This window comes from Pieris rapae, chromosome 7 (assembly GCF_905147795.1).
Source record: "Pieris rapae chromosome 7, ilPieRapa1.1, whole genome shotgun sequence".
Lineage (NCBI taxonomy): Eukaryota > Metazoa > Arthropoda > Insecta > Lepidoptera > Pieridae > Pieris > Pieris rapae.
Genome location: NC_059515.1, coordinates 3173679 through 3196821, shown reverse-complemented (window position 1 = coordinate 3196821; position 23143 = coordinate 3173679). Strand labels below are relative to the sequence as shown.

At 32.4% G+C, this 23143-nt stretch overlaps 1 protein-coding gene across 4 annotated transcripts; it reads left to right on the top strand.

The window, feature by feature from the left end:
* The first annotated feature begins 144 nt into the window (after positions 1-144).
* LOC110992689 lies at positions 145-23143 on the top strand. 4 transcript variants are annotated; one of them, XM_045628837.1, is made up of 26 exons: positions 145-340; positions 420-1472; positions 1587-1702; positions 2147-2295; positions 2553-2813; positions 3064-3184; positions 3822-4084; positions 4659-4796; positions 5459-5568; positions 6390-6573; positions 7070-7559; positions 8079-8189; positions 8265-8310; positions 8814-8941; positions 9508-9569; positions 10017-10168; positions 14895-15052; positions 15461-15534; positions 15834-15931; positions 16917-17079; positions 17585-17702; positions 18346-18516; positions 19641-19791; positions 21155-21388; positions 21777-21937; positions 22877-23143. In XM_045628837.1, the coding sequence occupies exons 2-26, from the start codon at positions 449-451 to the stop codon at positions 22922-22924; spliced, it is 4731 nt and encodes a 1576-aa protein (XP_045484793.1). In that variant the 5' UTR covers positions 145-340; positions 420-448; the 3' UTR covers positions 22925-23143. The 4 variants fall into 4 exon arrangements, with proteins under 4 accessions (XP_045484793.1, XP_045484794.1, XP_045484792.1 ...); XM_045628838.1 differs by having other exon boundaries at positions 3061-3184; positions 6399-6573; XM_045628836.1 differs by having other exon boundaries at positions 146-333; positions 3061-3184.

Genomic DNA, 23143 nt, shown 5'->3' with positions numbered 1-23143 from the left:
AATAATACGCGAGAGGTTTTTGGGAAACTTTTTGCGGCTGGAAACTGCCCACCACTAATATAAATTGTATTAAAATTTATACTGTGAGACTTGTCTATGGAGTTATATTTATATATTATGTCAAAGAGGCATATATTTGTCAAAAAATTATCACAAAACATTAGATTTAAATCGTTTGTTAAATCATTTGATTATCTTAATTTCGTGTTTATAAATTGTGATTTTTTGTTTAGAACACAAGAATATGAACAGTATCATCTTTATTTGATAGATTTTAATTTTACCGTTGGCTCAGAAAGTTTTGGTTAATAATTACAACATAACCTTTACGATGTCAGTAGTAAGTTAAAAAATGTACTACGCTTTTGTTATTACCTTGATGTTTTGATTGATTTTACCATTTGTCTTTATTATTTTAGAAATACTACTTACTTAAGTGATCTATATTATGGATGATGATAGTAAGGATTATAGAAAAAACAAACCACAACAAAAACTTTATAGACCAGGTAGTGGTCCTCTCAGAAGGTCTAGATATGGTTTAGATGCTAAAATGGAGTCATATGAAGTAGATGATTCTCAAAACCGGAAATCTCGTAGTCATTACGGCTCCGTTAATTCAGTAAATGGCGACAGTGATTCATTAAAAGAACCCATGGTGAATAATCGTTTTCGTAAACCCGAACAGCAAATTTACCAACCCAGATCAGGAGATTTGCATTTCGAGGATGATAGAAGGGTAAAAAAAGCCGGAAGTGGTGATTCTAGTCATTTTAATAGTAGACTATCAAACAGGCAAGATAACTATAGTGGTGGAAATACAGGGTCATTTTATAGAAGTTCAAGAAAGGAAGGCAATACAAAGGATGGTGTTAATAGTGATATTAATTTCAATAGACAGTATAAACAAGATTCAGTGTCAAGGACAACATCACCAGCCAGAAGTGTTGGAATGAATTCCCTTGAGCGTAACCGTGACAGTAGAAGTATGGAAACTTGGGCAGGAAGATACAAGGCACATTCTGGTGGTAAACCTCCTTCAGGTCGTAGAAATTCAGCTGGGTTTACTTCTGAACCTAGACATAAACACCTTGTTAACCTAGATAATATACCACCAAGATTTAGAAAAAAATATTTGGAACAATCTGGTTATCACAGTAATGAGAATATAGATCAATGTAATAAAGGTCAAAATGATATTTCACAATTAGGTCCTGGTCAGACTCTTAATTCAAATTGGTCACAAACATTACCATCTCGTGGGAGAGGTCGATTGAGGGATAATGAACATTTTGATAGGGATAAATATATTAATTCATACTTAAAGAATTATGATCTTCAACATTCTCATAGATCTACACCCAGCAGTTCATATTCAAACTTATATGATACCAATGATCTAGATATTAAAAATACAAACAAACAAAGTGGCTATATTGATGTTGAAAATGACAGGAATATACTTGAAACTGGTAAGTTTGGAGTTTTTTACTGGCAAAAAATTTAATTTCTAGTTGCAGTAGATTTATAAGTGATAATTATTACTTATATTCATTATATCAATACCATTATGTGCTGCTTTTCAGAGATGAATAATGGTGTTGAAAGCTGTGCAAAAGAAGAAGAAAAACATGATGATACTAAAAGTGCAAGTGAACAATCAAAAGATACCTTCACTAGTCTTTCTGATATGATAAACTTGGTAAGGCATTTAAATGTTTTAATGTGTGGTATGGTACTGAACTCCTGCTCTATTGATTTTGGTTTCTAAGGATAATATGTAAAAGTAAATGATTATCGCTATAAAATTGTGATAGTACATATTCTTGTGTAAGGAAAACTTGAGCATGAGACATGCAACATTTCATTGTTTTTGTTCACTGAAATACATTGTTTAAATAGAAATCATGTATCAAATCAATCAAATCAATGCATTAGGCACGCCATTAATGACCTTTATTTAGACTGCCGCCAGCCCGTCACAGTTGTATGATACAAGCAGTGTTGGTTGGTTGGTTGGTTCCACAGTTATTCAAATACACAACCTCAGTATTGAGAGATGTTACTTCTCCAAAGTTTTTTTTTGGTTAATAATTTAAATAACTTTGCGGTAGCTTAAGTTGATTTTTAAGCATAAAACTTGCAGGACTGGACTGAAGAAGTGGAGAAAAACATAAAACTGGATGAGATCTCAGAAACAACAACTAGCTTTTCTTTAAGTGTAAAGCCAATGCAAGATGTAAGAGCTGTAGAAGTAAAGGATACGAAAAAGAAATCACGTGGTAGAGACAGGAGGTAAAAAGTCATCTAATATTTTAAAATTCCACATATATATTTTATGTTTTTTATTATACTTTATTTAACTAAAGTCATTTTAGTTTGTTTATATTAATATGAATACTAGAATTAGCAATTTTAAAATTTATTTTCATATCTAAACTGAAAAATTTGCTCCTACATTATTTTAAATTTGAGACATTTACTATGAGAAAAATACCTATTCTTAGTTATATTATTGGAAAGAAAATGAAACATCTTTAATTTTCCTTTAGAAGTGGTAGCAGGGGTCAAAGAAATTCAGAAAAGAAAGATCGCAACAGGAAAGATAGTATTGTAAGCATACAAAATGATATTGAGTACACTCGCAAAGACAGTAATGCTAGTATACAATATGATCATATGCCTGGACCAAAACACCGCGAAAGAAGAGACAGTCATCGAAGCAATAGATCCTCAAACATTGGCAATAGCCGAGATGATTTGGATAGATGGAGGTCACTACGCTCATACAGCCGGGAACATAGTACAGAACGGTAAGAAAAAATATCAGACATTTTGTTTGCTCTGTATTGAATTTTGGTTGTTATAACAAAGCAATATTTCATATATGCACCCGCAGTTTAATGAAGTTAATATATTAAAAAATCTTATTAATCTAAATGGGTGAAGCATAAGCTAAATATTTTTTACAAATGTATTCTTTTTATATAATGTTACATGGTTTCTCCCAATAATACTTTATAATGATTGGGCCATAATACATGAGCATAATTATTTCAGAAGAATTGTGTCACAATGTAATAGCAGGGATACATCAGTGAATCGAGCTATGAGTCCAAGAGACCATGACGGTTTTAGAGTTCCTACTATGGCCCCTAGATCAGGAAATTGGTCTTCTAACCAGGTGTGTTTCAACTTTTTTAAATATGTATAAAATATAAGAATATATTTTTAATAAAGATATGATTGTTTGTCTCACTTAATTTTGATTGTTTTAAATTTGAAATTTTAATATTAAAAAAAAATTATCAAAAAATATGTATGTAAGAAGTTGATAAGCTCAATTAGTTCAACTATTTTTTAATTTATACCTGGAACTGATGTTTTTATAAATATAACAATTGTGAAAGTTAAAGATAGTAACCTTAAAATCAGTTTTCTTTTTCTGTAATTGTAAACTCAATTTCAAAGCAAGGAACATTCCATATGCTACTAAAATGGTGGACTAAGTCAAAGAATAATATTATGCCGAAAAAAAGTTCGCGGGGGCTTCTAGTACTCTAACATGGCGTTAATATAAATTTTATTAGACTTAAACCATCTAGGTGTCAAGTTGTAGCAGTGTATGTTTTTCTGGCAAAATTTTTTAAAAGCACTCAAAACGTTGAGTTATATAAATAAAACTTTCGCGTTTATATCCGTTAACAACTTATAATTTAAATATATGTAAGTACTGTTAAACCATACTTTATTGTGTGTTCTCTCAAAGACACAAAACTAGAATATTTTATTCCTACTTCACGCGAGTCTAATAATTTTAGAAGCGGAACGAAGGCTGGAATAACCGTCCATCAAGCGTAGAAAGAAGACGCCAATCTCCAATGCCAAATGCCGAGCCGAGCGAAAATGTTGAAACGAATACAGGGGGCGGTCGAAAATCCCGAAAACGAGCCGGTCGTAAACGTGGACGTAATACGGAGAATGTACAGCCGTCGCCACACCCGCCTGGGGCCGTACCAGCTCCAACTAATATCAACTGGCGGGAAGAAATACTAGAAGCGAAGAAACATCAGGCGTCTGACCGGTAAATTATATGTATACAGCATATTATGCAGTACTAAGGAGCAGTGTTGGCCTAGTGGCTTCAGCGTGCGACTCTCATACTTGAGGTCGTAGGTTCGATCCCGGGCTGTGCACCAATGGACTTTCTTTCTATGTGCGCATTTGACATTTGCTCGAACGGTGAAGGAAAACATCGTGAGGAAACCGACATGTCTTAGACCCAAAAAGTAGACGACGTGTGTCAAGCACTGGAGGCTGATCACTTGCCTATTAGATTTAAAAATTATCATGAAAGAAATCTGAGGCCAAGACCTAAAGAGGTAGCGCCACAGATTTATTTATTTATGCAGTACTAAGATGAGATTATATTTAGTTTGTTAAAGGAATAGACTTGAAATAAAATGTGTAGGCCCATGTGTCATGATATTTAATGTAATGTTGTTGTATTGTAATATGAGTGTAACATTCTAAAGTACAAATCAAGAATTGTAATGTTTCTGTGAGATTTGATGTTTTAGTACTTCAACCCAAAGTTTTGATTATGAAATTTCATATGATTATCTTAAGTTAAATTTCATTTTCGCGTCTTCTTTCAGTGTGTCCGAAAATTCTCATCAGCGTAACAGGCTGAACAGCGTTCTTTCGGATAAATCGTTGAACGAGGCGTCTTCTTCACAACCAGGAGTTCTGGTATTACCTCAGGCATCTTCTACCCAGTTGCATAAAGATCAAATGTAAGTTTTTACATTTTTTTTTAATAGTGAGCTATATAGAGTTTGTCCGGAAAGAAAACCGCCATGGGATTTCAGTGCATTGCTAGATTACCTTGTGTTGTTACGTCATTACAGGACGGTCTTATCTTGACACTTAATATGTATCAATAGGAAATACACTCTTTTATCTGGAGAGCCAAAACCTGTAACTGTATTTATATATATATATATATATATATATATATATATATATATATACTAGCTGACCTGGCAAACGTCGTTTTGCCATGTATATCATTTGTAATAAATTGATCGTAGAGAGTTGAAAATTTAGGGTTGTATATATTTTTTAATGCTGTTGATACAGTTGATAAAAAAATAAAAATTTATCTAAAAATTTAAAAAACATACTTGGGGGCGACTTCCCTTAACATTTAGGGGGATGAAAAATAGGTGTTGTCCGATTCTCAGACATACCCAATATGCATAAAAAATTTCATGAGAATCGGGAAAGCCGTTTCGGAGGAGTTCAAACAGAAACACCGCGATACGAGAATGTTATATATAAGATTTATATAATAAAAACCAATACCGATAAAATTCTTAATGCCGTAGCAAACCGCCATACCTGTTCTCTTTCCACACATATCCATACGTTTACTAGAATTGTATATAATTTGTAGGCGGGCAGCACCAAACGATATCCAGAAAACTCTATATGATCACCACCATCCATCCAAGCCTATTATTGTCCAAACGAGTTCGGCTAAACCCGATAGTAGAATGGAAAGAGGTAAGACATATTTTTATCTTATTTTCACAAGCAAATAAAAGTGTCCGTTCATCTCTTGTATCACAATTAAATTGGAGTTGGTTGATTGAATTAAAAAAAAAATATATTTATACTGTAATGCTAAAAAAATAAAAATTCATTTAATAAACAATTATTCTGCCTATAAGTATAATCCACAGACCGATTTGGATGATTACAAGAGGAAGATTATCATATATTTTTTATTAGAGCGTAATTTGTATTTTTAAATTTACCTAGTAATTGGTAGTTTAGCATGACTATATAGTATGGTAGTAGTAGGTAGCTCACTATTTTATACTGTACTATTCATAGTTTGACGCAAATTTTATGGTGGTTCGAATCTTCAAATGAAAAAATAAAGTTTAGATCCTAGTAAAGTCTTCTTGTATTTTTAGATGGATCTCCTTGTCTCCTTACTCGTAACTAAAGAATTAACTTTATTAAGGAAAACAGTTCTCGACATTGCATTTAAACCCTAACTTCCGAGCCGATAGAATTTTGCGTCGGACTGTTTTACTTTATTTGATCTTTTCTTTTCTTCAACTGACCTTATATATTATATGCTGAATTATTTCTATTGAATGGCAACCAGTGGTAGTTGTACAGTAGTGTTAACATATTCTAAGGCCATACATTTTTCCTGCTAGCACTTTTTAAACGGCTATATTTTTTTTTCAATTTAGGTGCTTTATATTTTAAAAGCGACAATTGGCTGCTTGTAATACTATTATTGGCTCATTAACCGTAGCGGCTTAAGCTTCACGTAGATATCCGACAAATTCTGTAAACCAAGTGTATAGATTTGTCAGGTGTAAGGGAGAGCGGGACTCGAAGCGGTGCAACTTACGAGGGCGAAGCTGCAAGAGCTGCGAGACATGTCGCCGTGTTGCAGAAAGTGGACCGTGCCGATGCGATACTGAAGATGCATACTGTACGTGGCGCGCATGCCCTTACCACTAATTGGCCGGATGTAACTGAGACTAGGTAATAGTTAGTAGAAGTATGTTTTTTAAAAAACAACAGAATGAGAAACAAAATACAAATGCTTATTTATTCATAAAGGTACGGCAATTCACACTTATGATTATTAATAAGTAAATACAAATTATGATTCTTACTTTATATCTATTGCCAGGTCATAAATCAAGGGTGTTGAATGGACTAGAAGAATTTCCAATGAATTTTCCGTTACTCGTTTTTATCGCCAAATTTTATGTTAGGTATAGAAAATGTTTGTAAGCTGCAACTATTGTATATGTTCCATTACATCTTAAAGCAATTAATTAGAATATCAACAAATTAATAATTTTGACAAACTATCGTTTGACAGCAACAGGGTTGTTGTAATAGGATCAGGCACTTACATTTCTGTGACAACAATATTTCAGTATTAACCGATTTAATAAAAAAATACAACATTTTTAGATGTTTGATATCTGCGTAAGTCATTAAACTTTTACATTTAATTGTTTTTTTCCAGAATGTTCTTGCAAAGTGCTCTTCAGAGGTTGCTCATGTCTGATCTAAAATTCTGTCAAGCGGAAAACATAGAACAGCAATTTTGGAAAATTCTTTACTACCATTTCATTGAGACGCTAAGAAAGAGTATAAGTCAGGCAACACCAGAGGAAAAGCTGGAAATAGTAAAACTAATAAACGTTATTATTGACGAGGGCAACACCTTTTTTGAGAATCTCATTCAATTATTAGAAAAGACATATAAATTTAATACTGAAGATTATTTAAATGACAATAATGCTCTGCCTCCCAAAGGGTTGGGCTACGTTGGGTTAGCGATGGTTTCAGTCCAAAAATTGTACGTGTTTTTGGGTGATTTGGCGAGATATAAGGAACAAGTGAACGAAACGAATAACTATTCGAAGAGTAAGATATGGTATACGAAGGCTCAACAGGTGAATCCAAAGAATGGGAGGCCTTACAACCAGCTGGCGATATTGGCTATATATGCCGTAAGTGTAGTTATATCACTTTAAATTTTGTTTAAATAATTATATTTAAACAGTCCAGTTATACATGATCTTATAGGATCATTGATTTTTACATATAAAAAATAAACCAGTGGCGTAGCAAAGGGTCCGCATCGGGTGTCACCTTTTTTGGGGTGACACACACCCCGTCTCTCAACTTTAAGAACAATGTCCAAAAAAAAAAATCGCTAGCATATAAATTTATTTTTCAGAGATTCCCCCACTAGCACTAGCTCAGATCTATGCAGAATTCGGGGATTCCCGCAAAAGAGCCTGATACTGTCGTGGGGGATTCCCCTTCCCATACTCGCGATCTTTTAATACATAATATGCATTTAATCCATGTCCTTTATTATATAAAATTTATTGCTTTTTACTTTAAATTGGGTGGCAGCTTTTTATATAAGATGATATTGATATTAAGAGACAGAAGAGTTGATTTAAAAGACGATTTTATTTTATTTTAAAAAATAATATAAATTTATTATTTTATAATTTCAGAGGCGAAAGCTCGACGCAGTTTACTATTACATGAGGAGTTTAATGTCTTCAAATCCCTTTCAATCGGCTCGCGAAAGTTTGCTTTCCCTGTTTGAAGAAAATAGAAAAAAGGTAATAATATATTTATTTATTTTATGTATTTTAATATTTTATTTGTATATACCTTATAATTTTATTTCTGTTTAGTACGAAGCGGCAGAACGAAAGAGACGCGCTCAGTTTGAATGTAAAGGTTAGTGTACTACTATTTAATGAAGCTAATACGAAGTACACAATAAAAATATACATATAAATATTATGTAATCATAAATTTTTTATTCCTCATTTTAAGTAAGACTTACGTACCGACGAAATGATTGTCTCTGATGGGTAGTTATTATATGTAGATCAGAGACTTCTTAAAAGAGTTAGAGAGGTGTCACTTGAGCGGGCTTTCTAGTTCTATTCTATGCGCCAACCTCTGACATAGTCAATATGTAAATTAAAACCAAATAAAAACAACTTAATATAGTTAAAACAAATACCGGAATATCTCTGAAAACTTTTCCCATTGGAAATTATACTGTAAACATTGTAAGCAACATAGTTGTATTATTATTCGCTGTTGTGAATTGTAATGTATTATACAATGTTCATATGTCAGATACAGTCTTGGTTTAAGGTATTTATAATATATAATTAATATAAATATCGCCTTATTATAAAGTATAGTTAAAGTTTCTACCTTGTGTTTAGGTAACGAAAGTGGAGGTGAGAGTAGTTCCGGTACTAGAAGAGAAGTGTGGATTCGACCTGGAACTGCGCGTGCGCGGACGACGTATAGCACCTCTATGCACGACTATGACGATATGACGCCAGTCGAGGTATTTTATGATCACCAAATGTGCTTCGAAACATGTGAAACGCGATTTTATACTACTGAAATGCACTATCTATAGAAATATCTACGATCTGTATATGTTGGTTATAGGACATATAACCAGTGCTGTATGAAGTCTTGTGGTGAACACAACGGGCAAATGCGCCTGGAAACTGTATCAGGTATATTGAATCTTCATATCCCAGAATATGAAGATTCAATACACCTGTATACAGTAATTTCTATCGAAGTAGTTGACGATGACGATGACTAAGGTGGTTGGAGGTTTCGTGTTAAAAAAACTTACAATGCTCACGTGATCTTTTCAAGTCAAACTTTTGTATCTCAAATAGATACACAAAAACTTGTTTTCGGAATTAAAATAATCTGTCAAATTTTAAGTAGCAAATGGGTCACCCGAAAATCGTGGCCCATGAACATACATTTTAGTGGATGCGTTGTTGGCTTATGAGGGAGGAGTATAATCTAATTTCTTTAAACATGTGGAGGTCGCATGTCCCAGGGAAAACCCTCGCCGGGAGTCTTATTACAGGATATATTTTGTTTCAGTTGAATAAGAACTTCATTACCGCGTATTTGCATGTTCACGGGAAGTTAATTACAAAGATTGGGTGAGTGCTGTTGATATCGAATTGTAAAACAAATAAATTGATTTTTTTTTATATTCACTGACATAATACATATAAGTACCATACCATATAGACTATTCGATTCAAATTCAATTTTTTTTAAATTTAGATCAAGTCTTTTAAATACCTGATTATACATAACGAACAATAATAATATTTATGAAATATATATGCTGTATAATTAAAAATTTCATAAATTAAAAGTTATTAAAGAAAAAGTTATGAAATATTAAAGAAGCACATTCAGTTATTCCTTATCACTAAAGGTTTTTAATTAGAAGATATAATATGTAATTTACCTTTTAAAGTATTTGAATATATTGAACACTGATATTATGAACATTTTTACGTATACTACATATAAATGAAAATAGCAGTTAATTTGGTATGAATTTACGATATATTTATTAATCTTTAAAACTTTATCAGAATGGAAACTTTCTACGAAAGTGCGTCGCAAATGTTGGGGCAATTTCGGGCCCTTCTCCACCGACAGCCATTGCCGTCGCCAGCCGCGCGTCTTCTTCAATTGACAGCGCTTAATATGTTTGCTGTTGAGACTAACGTCTCTAAAAACAAGGGTGAGTTATCTTATTTTTTTATATGGAATAGTAGGCAAAAGGGCCTACCCCCCTACCGCCCATGAACACTCAATGCGTGTCGCAGTTGGCGAGTGTGTTGCCGGCCTTGTAAGTAGTGGTATGCTCTTTTTTTAAGGAGTCTAATTCGATAATAATTTAAGTATTTAAGAATTCTTGCATGCTTAATCGTACGAGATATGACGTTACAAATTTTACACAATTAGTAGAATATTAAAGTTCAGAATATTAGAAAAAAAAAAAAAGATTTAAGAACTCAAATAAACAAGACTTTTCTCCATTTATCCTGTAATGTGAATAAAATTGTAGCGTGAACGAAAATCACAATTTTTTCCCCATCCACACACTACGTATTATGATTTACATGGATACTGTATATTAATAATAACGTTAATCCACAAATCATCAAACGACTATCCAGAAATACAGTTTCTTAATAAAATGATAGTCAAACAATATTATATTACTGTTGAAACAGCACATAATATCGTTAGGTAAATCTTATTTATAAAACATTAGTCATTTATAAATTAACATTAAGTCTAAATTATATTTTACTTGCACTTCACTTCCATATCGTCAATGTCTCTTTTTTAACAATGCGCCATATTTGTTTAATAAAATGAATTCAGAATAAATGACTTTATGATGAAAGGGAAGATAGAATATGCTGTTGTATAATATCGATTTTGTGTTCAGTATTTATAATTTATATTGCCTTAGCCTTACTTTTAATGTTCTTGTAAATAGGCTCTATTTACAAGAACATTAAAAGTAGCATATAAATGAGCCGTCGGTAAAAAGTTAATCTAGGATAGACAGAAATAAATTATTATTGAAAATTTTGCAAGGTGTAGAATTTAAAAGTTAAAAACTATATAAATAAATCAGGTCAATGAGTCTGAGTTTGAGGGATAATTGGAAAGAGTTTTCTAAGAAAACGTTTGTGAATTGTCTAAATATGAACTTGTCATATTTTAACATATTTCGTTAATTGATTTGTATATAGACATAGTATGCCCAACGCTTAATATTAATACAATTTAGTGGCTAATTTTTATAAAAAAAAAACATTTTTCGGCATAGGACCGACACGGAAGTACCTCAATAGAATTACTAATAAAATTTCCTTCCTAGAATTTTACGTCTCCCCTATAAATTTATTATTACAGAGTTGTTTGTACCGACTTTTATTTTTTTCCTATTATTCACATTCGCATATAAGTCGGTTTTCCTAGTATATTTAAATTACTTCAAACGGTTTAGTCAGGATGCACTCAATCTTCATTTAAGTACTCAATTATCCTTGTCTCGAAATTCGAATACGTTTTTACATGACTCAGTCATACCTTTATTCGTTGTTTACTTCTTGCTGCACATTTTGGAAGATTTTCGTTTAAAAATTATTAACGTCTTGCGAGCTATAGAACACATATATATATACACGTTGGATTAAGAATTGCTGTTGATTCGATGATCCATAAAGATGGAAATCTTAAATAGTTTAAGGAAGCAAGCAAAAAGTAAAAAGATACGTATTTTTTTAAATACATATTTCAAAGCATAACACTTGCAACCTTATAAAATATTGCGTTATTAAATTTAAAAAAAACTACATAATATCTGATATTGCGAAACATGTATTGACAACTTTAAAGATTCGCTGTCTACATTTTTTTTATAAAAACACCTTTATATATATTTTACTTGATTCTATTTCTTTTAATTAAAACATATTACATCTTTTCCTACACCTTTTGGTTATGGACGACTTGTGCGTGGAAATATATTTTTTGCCACTTTCCTTAACAACCAAGCGTGACGAAAACCAATCATTACTGGAGCTTAGAAAAAGTTTCCTATAAAAACCGTAAACAAAAGGTCGGGAGAGTGCACACACTACAATACAATGCTAGGGGTTTTGATATATTTATTAAATTTTTCAGTTTTCTGCAACTCTTTAAATCATTTGTTTCAATTTAAATTGCAACAGCTTTTAACGTCCGATTAGTTTTTAATTGTACTTAAAGATTCTCTAAGAAAATCTTCTTCACATACCTAATACTACTGATTTATGTATACAGAAAGCGAATATTATTTCATTATTAGAGAAAAATTATAGCTGATAATTTATAAATCAGCTTCTTATATGCAGATAATTAGCAGACGTTTTTTCATACTAATATCTGTCTGTCAGAATTGCTTTATCATGTTGCGTGTTGCATGCTAATACCCAGATATCAAATACAAAAAGCACATCTAAATTTTAACGTAATTATTTTATTTAAATAAATTGCTTCGAAATCTGTTGCGATACATTAATATTTGTTGCACCAAATTGGGTATTAAGATTGCAAAGCTATAATTGGACCTATAAAAGTTTAAAAGGGTTAAAAAATAACTTGTACATCGACTTCCCGTACTTGTTGGTTTTCTAATTATATGTTATTAAAGGTTGATGCACTGCGATCGGCGCCCAGTGTATTCACAGGCCGTGTTATGCATGCTTTCGTTGGTGTAAGTTCAACAAACTAAGCGGTTCGCATGACTCATGACATAAATAAACGCAATATTTATTATAAAATATATATTACATAATTTTTTTTACACAATTCCTTCAATAATGGTGATACCTGTTGTCTAAACATAAAACTCAAATGTGTCACTATTGTCTATGATTCTCAGGAGTTACGTGGTAAGAGGTTCAGTAGTTCCAAAGATTTCCTAAACAACAAAATTAACCCTTTATAACACCACGTACTCGCCTATATTTTGGCCATACAATTGATCTTGCAGAATACAGAAAGCAAAAGATCGCATGGACGTTCACCAACCAGATGGATCGATCAAATGAAAGACTCATAGTCCTCAAAAATATGCACTGTAATAAGTAAAGCTAGACAGAAACTGGTGGTAACATTGTCCGCTCCAAATGTTTCTTTGCTAACCTCGACCCTCAGACCGACTAAAGAGATATTTGTCACTAGAAATATTTAGATGTTAGACAAAGTTTGAGTTACATACTACTTTATAGTATTAAGGCTATAAGTACATAAATTCTAAATTAAAAAAACTACTTTAACATGCATTTGTCGCGCCTAAACAAGACTGCTATGTAACATATTGTGATATATTATTAGAAAAAAGTAAAATATTTTTTTTTATTATCAAACCATGTATTCTCGACTGGAACTGTGTGTGTTACACACACAATATATACAACTAATTACCGCAATTTCAGTTGTTCATAATAGTTTTCAGATTTCACGTACTTTACGTACGTAGTTCCAGAGGAGAAAAGTAAATATAATCGAATTTAGAACTCGATAAACCTAGTGTAACTTAATAAAAAACGGAATGGACCTGAATCCGCAGGTGCAATCCGTGCAGAGTTATTTTTAGTTATCTATTTTTAACGTACCGGTCCTCAGGAACCTTCAACTAATAGTCGGTCATTGTCTATCATGTATCTGTTCTTAACCCATAGGAACAAGTTTTCAGAAAATAAAGCTTTGAATGTAAATTGCAATTACATGTATTTCGATATCTATACAATTTAAATACATTTTAATATTACAATAATTTTAATCTTATAACTAAGTGAAATTTTGCATAGTTTGTCTATCGATATCAGCTATTGACTAATTTCCTGCCACGTTTTACTCATTTTTCAATACTTTTTTAATTCCTTCTAAAGAAGTCATGATATTCTTGACCAAACACTCCAATTTAACATTTTTATTTAATTATTATATAATGTATGATCAATGATGGTATTCGTCTCGGTACGTAACCTAGCGAGATTGCGTGTCGGGGCAAAGTTTGAACATGTTCTTTCAGTAGGAAAAAAAGTTAAAACGATTCTTCTGATCTAATACTATTACTTATTTTTCATATAGGGTGGTAAAACTTATTTTAGGGATTGGTTCCCCTTCTAATGTATGTAAAATAAATATTAATTCGGTGAGGATGTAATGTAACGGTAAAATGCACTTGATTAGATTTATTTGTGTAATTACACAAATTGAATTATTCAAAATTCCATTAACATTTGATAAGGGTATATTTAAATTTCGGACGTGGTCTGTTTTCGTAAGATTAGTGTAGCGTCATCGAATCTCGGGTGGATGCTATATATAGATCGGTTACGGTTGACCTGTTACATATTGTAAGAACGCTGTTGCTAACCGATTGTGCATGGGAATTCAGAACTCATACATACCATTCTAGCTCACACTTGTTTCGAAGAAATATAAGAATGTTTTAATGAAAACAATAATAGCTGTATTTTAAATACGTGGAAATTATAGCTTATATTTTAAAGGAACGCAATTTCGCTTAAATGGGACATTAATATGATCTATGTATCAATCGACTTTTATTACAAGTATTAAATATAAATATTATTCTTGCTATCTTTTTAATATAAAACTAAAATATTTTTAGATACTTTTATAGACTCGATTATTATTAGACAAACCCGTTTTATTAACAAACTATGCGTCTTACGTGTAGCCGTAAATTAATGGGATGTTGACAACTGGGCATTGGATTATTTTGTGTTATTATTCAAGGGGTATATTATGTTCTGCATTCAGACTAGACGTTTAAATCATAATGCAACAACCTAAGGAAGTAGATAATTCCGGTTTGGTTACCGAATTTACTCGTCTATATTCGTCTATACAATAAATTAAATTTGTTTCAGGTAATGAAAGCACAGAACGAACTGCATGGTTAGATTGTGCGTTAGGAGTTGCATTTTTAATGTTTGGTGCAATGTTGGAGCGTTGCTGTGCCTTGCTGCCTGAACCAACTCATTCGCAGCAACATACAGATGCATTGTCCCTACTACCTGCTATAAAGGTAAAATTAATTTTCACAAACAAGAGAGTTTTGTTTATTTCTCATTAGCTGACAGTGTCTGGTCTTTTCGTTTGACCAATCTTAATAGAACGAAAGACGCCTTCGACTGTTGTCAAAGATTGAAATCTGCAGTCGAAAACGTAAAAAGACAGTTTTAATTTGATTAGTCATTAGCTGTTAAAGCATAAAAGCATCAAGAGTATATTATAACCGCCTTGATTTACACACATATTGTTTAGTAGACATTTAGATTTTTTAAAGACATTTTCTGTCGCTATAATTTGTGTGTGTATTAAGAAATGTCTTTTATCGAATCAAGTCACGCGTCCAATCGACAAGGTCAGATTATCCTTGTGTATTGTGCATAAGTTGCGAATTAAGCTGTGAGAATTTAAATTCGTATTTCAGGTGTGGTCCGACTGGATGTTATGTCATAGTAGCGTTTGGAATCCACCGCCGTCCCTGCACAATTTCGGAATAGAGTGAGTATGTTTTAGCAATTTTTAAAGATACATCAACATTTTATTGGCTGAAATTTCTCATTATTTTTTATCAGTAACGCTCTAATCGCAGTTAATTGTATTGTTTAATTTTAACTGAATACGTTTTTTACTTATAAAATGTTTTGACTATAATCCAGATTATTAACTGATTGGTTAGAATATATTGTTAATATAAAACTATTTAAAATTCGAACACAAATAACTAGGATAAAATATTAATTTTAAAATTTTAAATTTTTTAAAATTTGCAATATCTTGATCAGTACTGGCTTACACAGGAACGGAAACGACCCATGGGACTGGCTAGCTAAGTTAATGAATATTCTGGAATCGCTCGATGAAAAAGCAGTAGACCTCGAAAGCGAAATGAAAGAAGGTAAGATCAAACGCATATAATGAACGATTATTTAATTAAATCGTGTAATTGCAGTTTCAATACGGGATTCTTAACATGATCTTCTTTTGTTCCTAAAGTATCAGATTTCCCACATCCATTGACTGCTATGAGATTTTCCATTTATAAGCCTGTGTAGAATGCTTTATTTTTTGTTAAGACACCTATTGTAAATTATTACTCAGTCATTAAAAAATAATAGTGTTTTTATACTGGTAACATCCGTTGCAGTAACAACTCGGTAATTATTTTATTTATAACGGAATCATTAAGGAAGCTTTTCAATTTTAAAAATTTTCACGAATGCATCAACGAAACACGCAATGGTTTCGTATGTTTTATGTTCTCCCTGATATTGTTTGCGTATGAAATCGATTATTTTATTTTTATTCATTTAGAAATAATAACCTTTTTAACAAATAAGTCAAATTGTCGGTTTTTACTGAGTACTGTGTCTCTTAATCACAGTGTAAATACAACGAGAGAAGAAAATATATGAATTTAAAGTGGTATAATTATAATGATTATCGTTGTCTTATTATATATTTGATAACGTTTTAATATAATACAAAATTTTGCCAATATATATAAAAAGTTGCAGAATATGTAAAAGAAATGCTACTTTCACCCCTGAGGTCGTTGGTTCTATTCCCGACTGTGCACTAATGAACTTGAAGGAAATATCGTGAGGCATACCAGTGCCATTTAGGCATAGAACTAACTTGACTATTAGATTTTTTATCATGAAACAGAAATCTGAGGCCTGGACCGCAAAAGGTCGAACTGGTGTTTATATTCGTGCAAATACTACTACACCCTCTGTCTTTGCCGATGAGTAGGGATGCCTACAAGTTTGAATTGATTGACGTGGAATAAGTGATACCTAGAAGATCTTATGTTCCAAAATAAACGTATTTTATTTTTTATTTTAATAAATAAATATAGATTATACTTAACAAATGTTTAGGTCACACAGTAGTACGATTAGCGGAAGACACATCGTTGGCTGGCTTCACTCCGCTGATGTATATGGAGCCGGCGATAGCGTGGGCCCGCTCTAGCCCTGCGTTATCACCACACGCCGCGGAACACGTTTTACGTACAAGGAAACTTCTATTTTTCGGCACCGAGTAAGTTGTTAGACGTTTAACTGAAAATGGTTACAGAAACTTAAAATAAAAAAGGTTTAATAAATCATTAGCCAAATCTTATTTGTAGGTACTAGGTGTGTACTAGGGTTGTACTGGTGTGTACTAGGTGTATTTGTAGGTACCATTGCACAGACTATTGAGTATGACTATATTATATAGTAGACTATACTATATTCACTTCACAAAAACACGAAACCGAACTGTTTCGTGTATAAAACAGTCTTAGGTAAAAAAATCGTATCGCTTACTCAGAAAGATGACCACCGATGTGCCTTAATAATCATATCAATAAAAGAGACACTGATCCCCGTGCCCTATTAGCTCAACTTTAAAAATAAAGCATACAAAATAATTTGTTTAATAGCATTTAAATATTCTTTTTCTTTTGTGTGTACACCTGTATAGTCCTTTGTAACAATTTAGAATAATTTGTTCTATTATAGTAAGTATGTGGACTATTCTTACGTAAACGATAACCTTACAGGTACCTAGTGGGTGTAGAGCCACCAGTTTTAAAATTAGAATACCCAGCAGAATCCCAGCCCCGATACGTTAGTGCTGTTCAACAGACGCAGGTCAACTACCCTCAATTACAACACTTGGTAAGTTTTATGTATATTCGTCAATTTGCCAGGTTCATTTATTTAATAGAACAGACGACACAAATTCCACGAGTACCAAAAAGAAAATACAGTCAACCAACCATAACAGCGATTCACGTTACATATATAAAAACACATTAAAGTAGTATCGCAAGTATCTACCCACATTATAAAACAAAAGAATTCTATCTTATAATCATACCATCGTCAATATGTAATATATGAGCAAGAGTAATTTCTTGCGACAAAAATATCAACTAACTGTGTGTAATACGTGTCCATATGTCCGCCGATTTTATTATTATAATTATTTTTGTTTGAACTATACAGGAAAACCTGCGTTATTACCATCTCATTTCACCTAAATATTTCCACAAATCCAAAGTTTACCATGAATCACATTGTTTTATGTGTGCTGTGCGAAGCCAATATTAAACGTTTTTATCTCATAGACGGTTGACGATTATAAAGACGTATGTATATCCTGGATACCATTCCCGGAGAAGATTTTTATTGTTCTGGTTGACACAGAAGGCTAATCACATGCCGTGCACATCTTTGCCCCGCTGAGTCGATAACAGACTTTCCGATGCTGATTATTTAATATAGTAACCATTTAGTAAATGTGTCTCAACATCCACAGGCGGAAGATTCTGAAGATGACAGTGCAAGCGGTACTACCAGCGGTCCGACCAGCCATAGCGAAGGTTTAGATGTGGAAGGTACTGATGAGGTCACTAGAAGGCTTCTTAGAAGGAAAGAACAACTAGAATCCCGAAAGGCTACTATGGAGAAACGAAAGCAGCGTATGCAGGTATATATTATTATGGAATTTATTTCCACATTTGTTTTTCCTGACTAAAATGTATTAAATATAAAAGACAGGTTGACTATCTTTTAAGAAAGATACAAATGCTTTTGATAGGAATAATATTGTATTCGTTTTTTTTTTGTTTAGCTACTTAGAGAATTCGCACATGAAAAAAAATAACCGGATTTTTTTCATTACCCGAGCTAAGTTTAGTTCTTTTGATGTTCCATTATATGTGAAATGTAACTGTTTATAACTGGGTGTTAACTGGCTTTAATTATATAAATATGAGCTTATTACTAATTAGGGATACTGGGGTTTATGAGTGTGGGAAAAACTAAAGGGTTCATTTTGGCTTAAAGTTTGCGATAATTGCTCAAATTTGATGGCTCTCTTAATTATTAACTAAACAATATGTAACTTAAGTAATGTGAGTTACATAACTCCCGCAAAAATTTTTTTCATCAGACAGAAACACTTAGTAAACCTTCTATATTTAACAAAATTTTCTTAACTTCTGGTCTTCGGCATACTTCTTATTTAAAAGAACAATGCAAAGCGGTTTATTGTAATTATATAAATTGAGAAGAAAAAACGCTATTTAAATAAAAAAAACTGGTAATTTCGAGCGATTAAAATTTCTATGAATCACAATAATTGTGACTCATTACAAATCCTAAAAAAAGGAAGATAAAATCGTTCATATCAATTAGGATTTTTCGTACGGGTTTTTGTAAAATATTTAAATCCTTGCGTCGTTCTATGAGTCAAAGAATCTTATTTTTTCCTTATTGTCGCCATTCCACGGTATTTATGTCACAATGTTTATTCAATCCTACGATGATTCCACCGTTATTGTAAATATACGTAACCTAGTAAAAATGTCATGTGACCGTTTTGTAGGCTTTGACTATAGTTAAACAATTAACTTTTAATGTCGCAGCGGAAAACTTACCGACCATTACATATGTTTTATTACAACTAAAGGTATATTTAGGTTATCTGAAGTGTACTGAAATTCCTTATGCTCGGGAAACAACTTAATTTTGTTTTTTTTTTTTATATTTAATATAGATTTTAGCAATAATGTATCGCATAAAACGGTGTTAACGAGGATGATGTTGCAGGAAATGTTGGGCGGTGGATCTGCAGTTAGCGAAGTGGAAGTGCGTCCTCGATGGCTAGTGCCCGACACCAATTGCTTCATCGACCACTTGTCACAATTACAAGCTGTTGTTGCGCCTACGCAGCCATATCAAATCGCCGTTCCACTTGTTGGTAAGAAAAAGAAAAGATTTATAAACAAAATTCACCGGAAGAAAACGAACAACAATTTTTTTGAACTTCAAGTTTTCCTGATGCATTAAGCATTGATCATACTTGCCGTAGCACCAGAGAAATTTCTTAATTGAAAATAAGTAATTTATTAATTCAGTTCATGATATGTTACGCTTATCTTGGGTAAACTATGCCTTTGAAAATATAATCTGTATAAAGGGCTTTTTGACCATGTATTATATTTCAATCAAAATCAGCCCCCGATAAGATTAGTCCAGGTCAGTTTAAAGATAAGTTAGACGAAGGCATATAGTTTACAATTATGCTACTTTATACATTCTTCTGATCTTTGACCGTTTTGTGTCATGTGAGTGATGTGTGAAAATCAACATTTATAATTACTAGGTGACCCGGTAAACGTTGAATCTCCTTTTATCATATACCCTCATATTTGTGCCTAAACTTAATTGTTTTTTTTTTAATACCAAAGAAATCAGACCTTCTACAGATATGAAACACTTTAACTACATGACAATCAAGTGACATTTTATATATCTAAACAGACCTTAGACAAATCAAATATTTCTCAGCTAAGTACAGTTATTATCGTAAAATCCAATATTCGTTTTTACAATTTTTTTACTATTTATGTTTCCCACCGTTAAAACCCTGCCTAAACTTTCAAAAAATAATTCATGATCATCATTAGTTATGTTTAGTTTTTGTTAATATTAAAACTTGTAAATATGGTTTGTGTTTTGTAGAGTTCGATTGTCTTATAATGAGTCAAGTCCAAGGACGTTTGGCAATTCGCCAGTTCTTAAACATCATTAAAGTACTTCTTATGCATTTTATACATTACATCGTTTCATAGTGTTTTCCGAGAAAGAAATCTACTTGATGTACATGATGGTATTGAACCATGTTTTTTTAATATTTTTGTAAAAGTTTTCATAAAATATAAAACAATTTCGTAATGTCATTATTTTACAAATATAAGAAAGTGTTCTTAAATTGTTACACAGAGATGTCCTTTTTTAAATTAAAGTGTGAGCAACACTAATAAAAAATAAAAAAAAAATATTGAAAATGTAATCACATCCATCAAACACAAAAGACAAAACAATTACAACAACGAATTAAAAAAAGCGATTGTAAGCAATAGGGGAAAATGAGCAGGAAAACACATCAACTTTGAAAATGTAAGTGTTATAGGAATTACACATTCTATCTATGGGGCCACGAAATCCGATGTTATTACGGTTTCGTAGTAGTAGTATTATACATCTATATTTAACGTTTTTGCTATTCAAAGTAGAACTAAGTGGTCATACAGGGTCTCAATCTAACATTTCTTCCGAAGTTATGACTGAGCTGGAGGGGCTATGCAAATGTTCGCGCTTGGGTGAGGCTGCCCGTAACGCACTGAGCTGGGTGGGCGGGGCGTGCACGCGAGGCGTACGACTCGTTACCGCACGTGGGTCACTGCTGAATTCGCGTACATTTACTGCGGAGAACCACAGAGCCGGCCATTCGAATGATGACAGAGTATTGGATACAGCTATCAATCTACAGGCGAATCTCGCTTCTGAACAGGGTAGGTCCAATTAATAATATATTATTAAAATATTTTAATTCAACCTATTTTCTGATACTTGTTGATACTTGATGTTCTGTTCAAATAACGAGAAAAGAAATTTGGATGATTGAAGTGAAGTTTTTTGACATACATATATCCATTAATATGTAAAGAAATAGTTTATCCTTATCTTATCGATCAACTTAAAAATTGGCATGCCAGAATGTAGTTTGGTTTATCAAAAAGTCCTACCATTTTGGAACTAAGACATCACGATTCAAAAGTTCTTTCTAAATAGGTTTTTAAATGAGTAGGTAGGTAGGTTTTTAAATGAGTTTTATTTAAGTATTTGTTAAATTTTAGTCTTTTGAATAACGTACTAAAAGAGAACTTTATATTTAAACAGATACAAAAGAAAATTCTGACACGAAGAGTCCTAGGCGCGTTTTCGAAGTGGTATTGTTGACAGATGACCGAAACCTTCGAGTCAAAGCTCTAGCTGCGGAACTGCCGGCTCGAGACCTACCCTCGTTTATGCACTGGGCGGGCATTGCATGTGACGTCACGGTAATAACATTTTGTCATTAATTTTATTTGACCCTAACTAAGAATATGTTTAAGTTTAAACTGATTTTTGTATTCATACTTATGATTGAATTTAATTACAGAGGGTACGAACTGTAACTAATACGTAATATTAAGTATGCAACATCTGCAGATATTAAAAATAATTCGAATTCGTTGTATGATGACCCCCTGGCTTACTTAGAAGAGCCAATGTCAGGAAATTATAAGGGAATCGTTGACATGGTTGCTGGCTTTGAACATTTTTAAAATTAATTTTAACGCTTTGATTAATTTTGATGACTTGTTATTAATTAACTTAACATTTCATTTTAACTACATTTTCCCGAATTCAACTCAATATAAAAAAATATGCTAGGTATGAGGTATATTAATGGCAATGTTGTATTGAAGTTTACGTAAGCGGATTATTTATTACTTCGTCATCGCGTTTATGCCTATGTATCACAAATTAAATTGAAGTAAAATCCTGACAGTCGCATTTTCCGCTATGACGACTCTGTCTAGCTTTGGGTGTAGAAACCCTTATTTTATTCAAAGTCTACATGTATTTTTAAACATGGTTAAAGCCCTAAGAGACAAGAATGTATGAAAAACAAACAATGAAACATATTCATTGTTTGTTTTTTAGTTTTATTTGAATTGGAGGTGAAACCCTCGTGTCAAGTGTTAATATATCGTTCGTGGTAGTCAAGAAACAGTTCAAGAATCTCAATCGGTCTACATCATAGTGACTATACTCATGCCAAGTAGTAGAATATAGTCATATGAAAAATGTGATAACCTATCTAACAGACGTAATATACTGTGAATTCTTGTCGGAAGGAAGGAAGGAATTTTATCGCGCTTGAATCTAGAAGACTGGGAGTCTATCCAAAACACTGGATGTCCTCGTGTCTAATTACTTTTTATTATTTACAGAAAGCGGAGTGCTTACCAGTCGACTCTGCCACCATCGACTCTAAATAATCCGAAAATGATGAATTTAGTATAGGTTTGCATTGGACAAGGTAGGAATCTACTCGCCAGAGCATTCGACACGAATGTGTTTCACTTAGTTATATAGGAATTGAATAGTTTAAGAAAAGTACACTAATAGATACATTAATTTGTTAATCGCTTAAGAAGTCTTGGGTCAGCTTTTTCATTGTTACGTGTATTTTGTAGAATTAAATGTTGCTGTCATTT

What these genes read in the sequence shown, in the direction of transcription:
- LOC110992689 (XM_045628836.1), top strand. Translation starts at nt 449, where the DNA reads ATGGATGATGATAGTAAGGATTATAGAAAAAACAAACCACAACAAAAA. An exon ending in TTTCTGATATGATAAACTTG is followed by an intron (nt 1,703 to 2,146) that starts GTAAGGCATTTA and finishes TAAAACTTGCAG; the next exon opens with GACTGGACTGAAGAAGTGGA. An exon ending in GCATTGCATGTGACGTCACG is followed by an intron (nt 21,938 to 22,876) that starts GTAATAACATTT and finishes TATTATTTACAG; the next exon opens with AAAGCGGAGTGCTTACCAGT.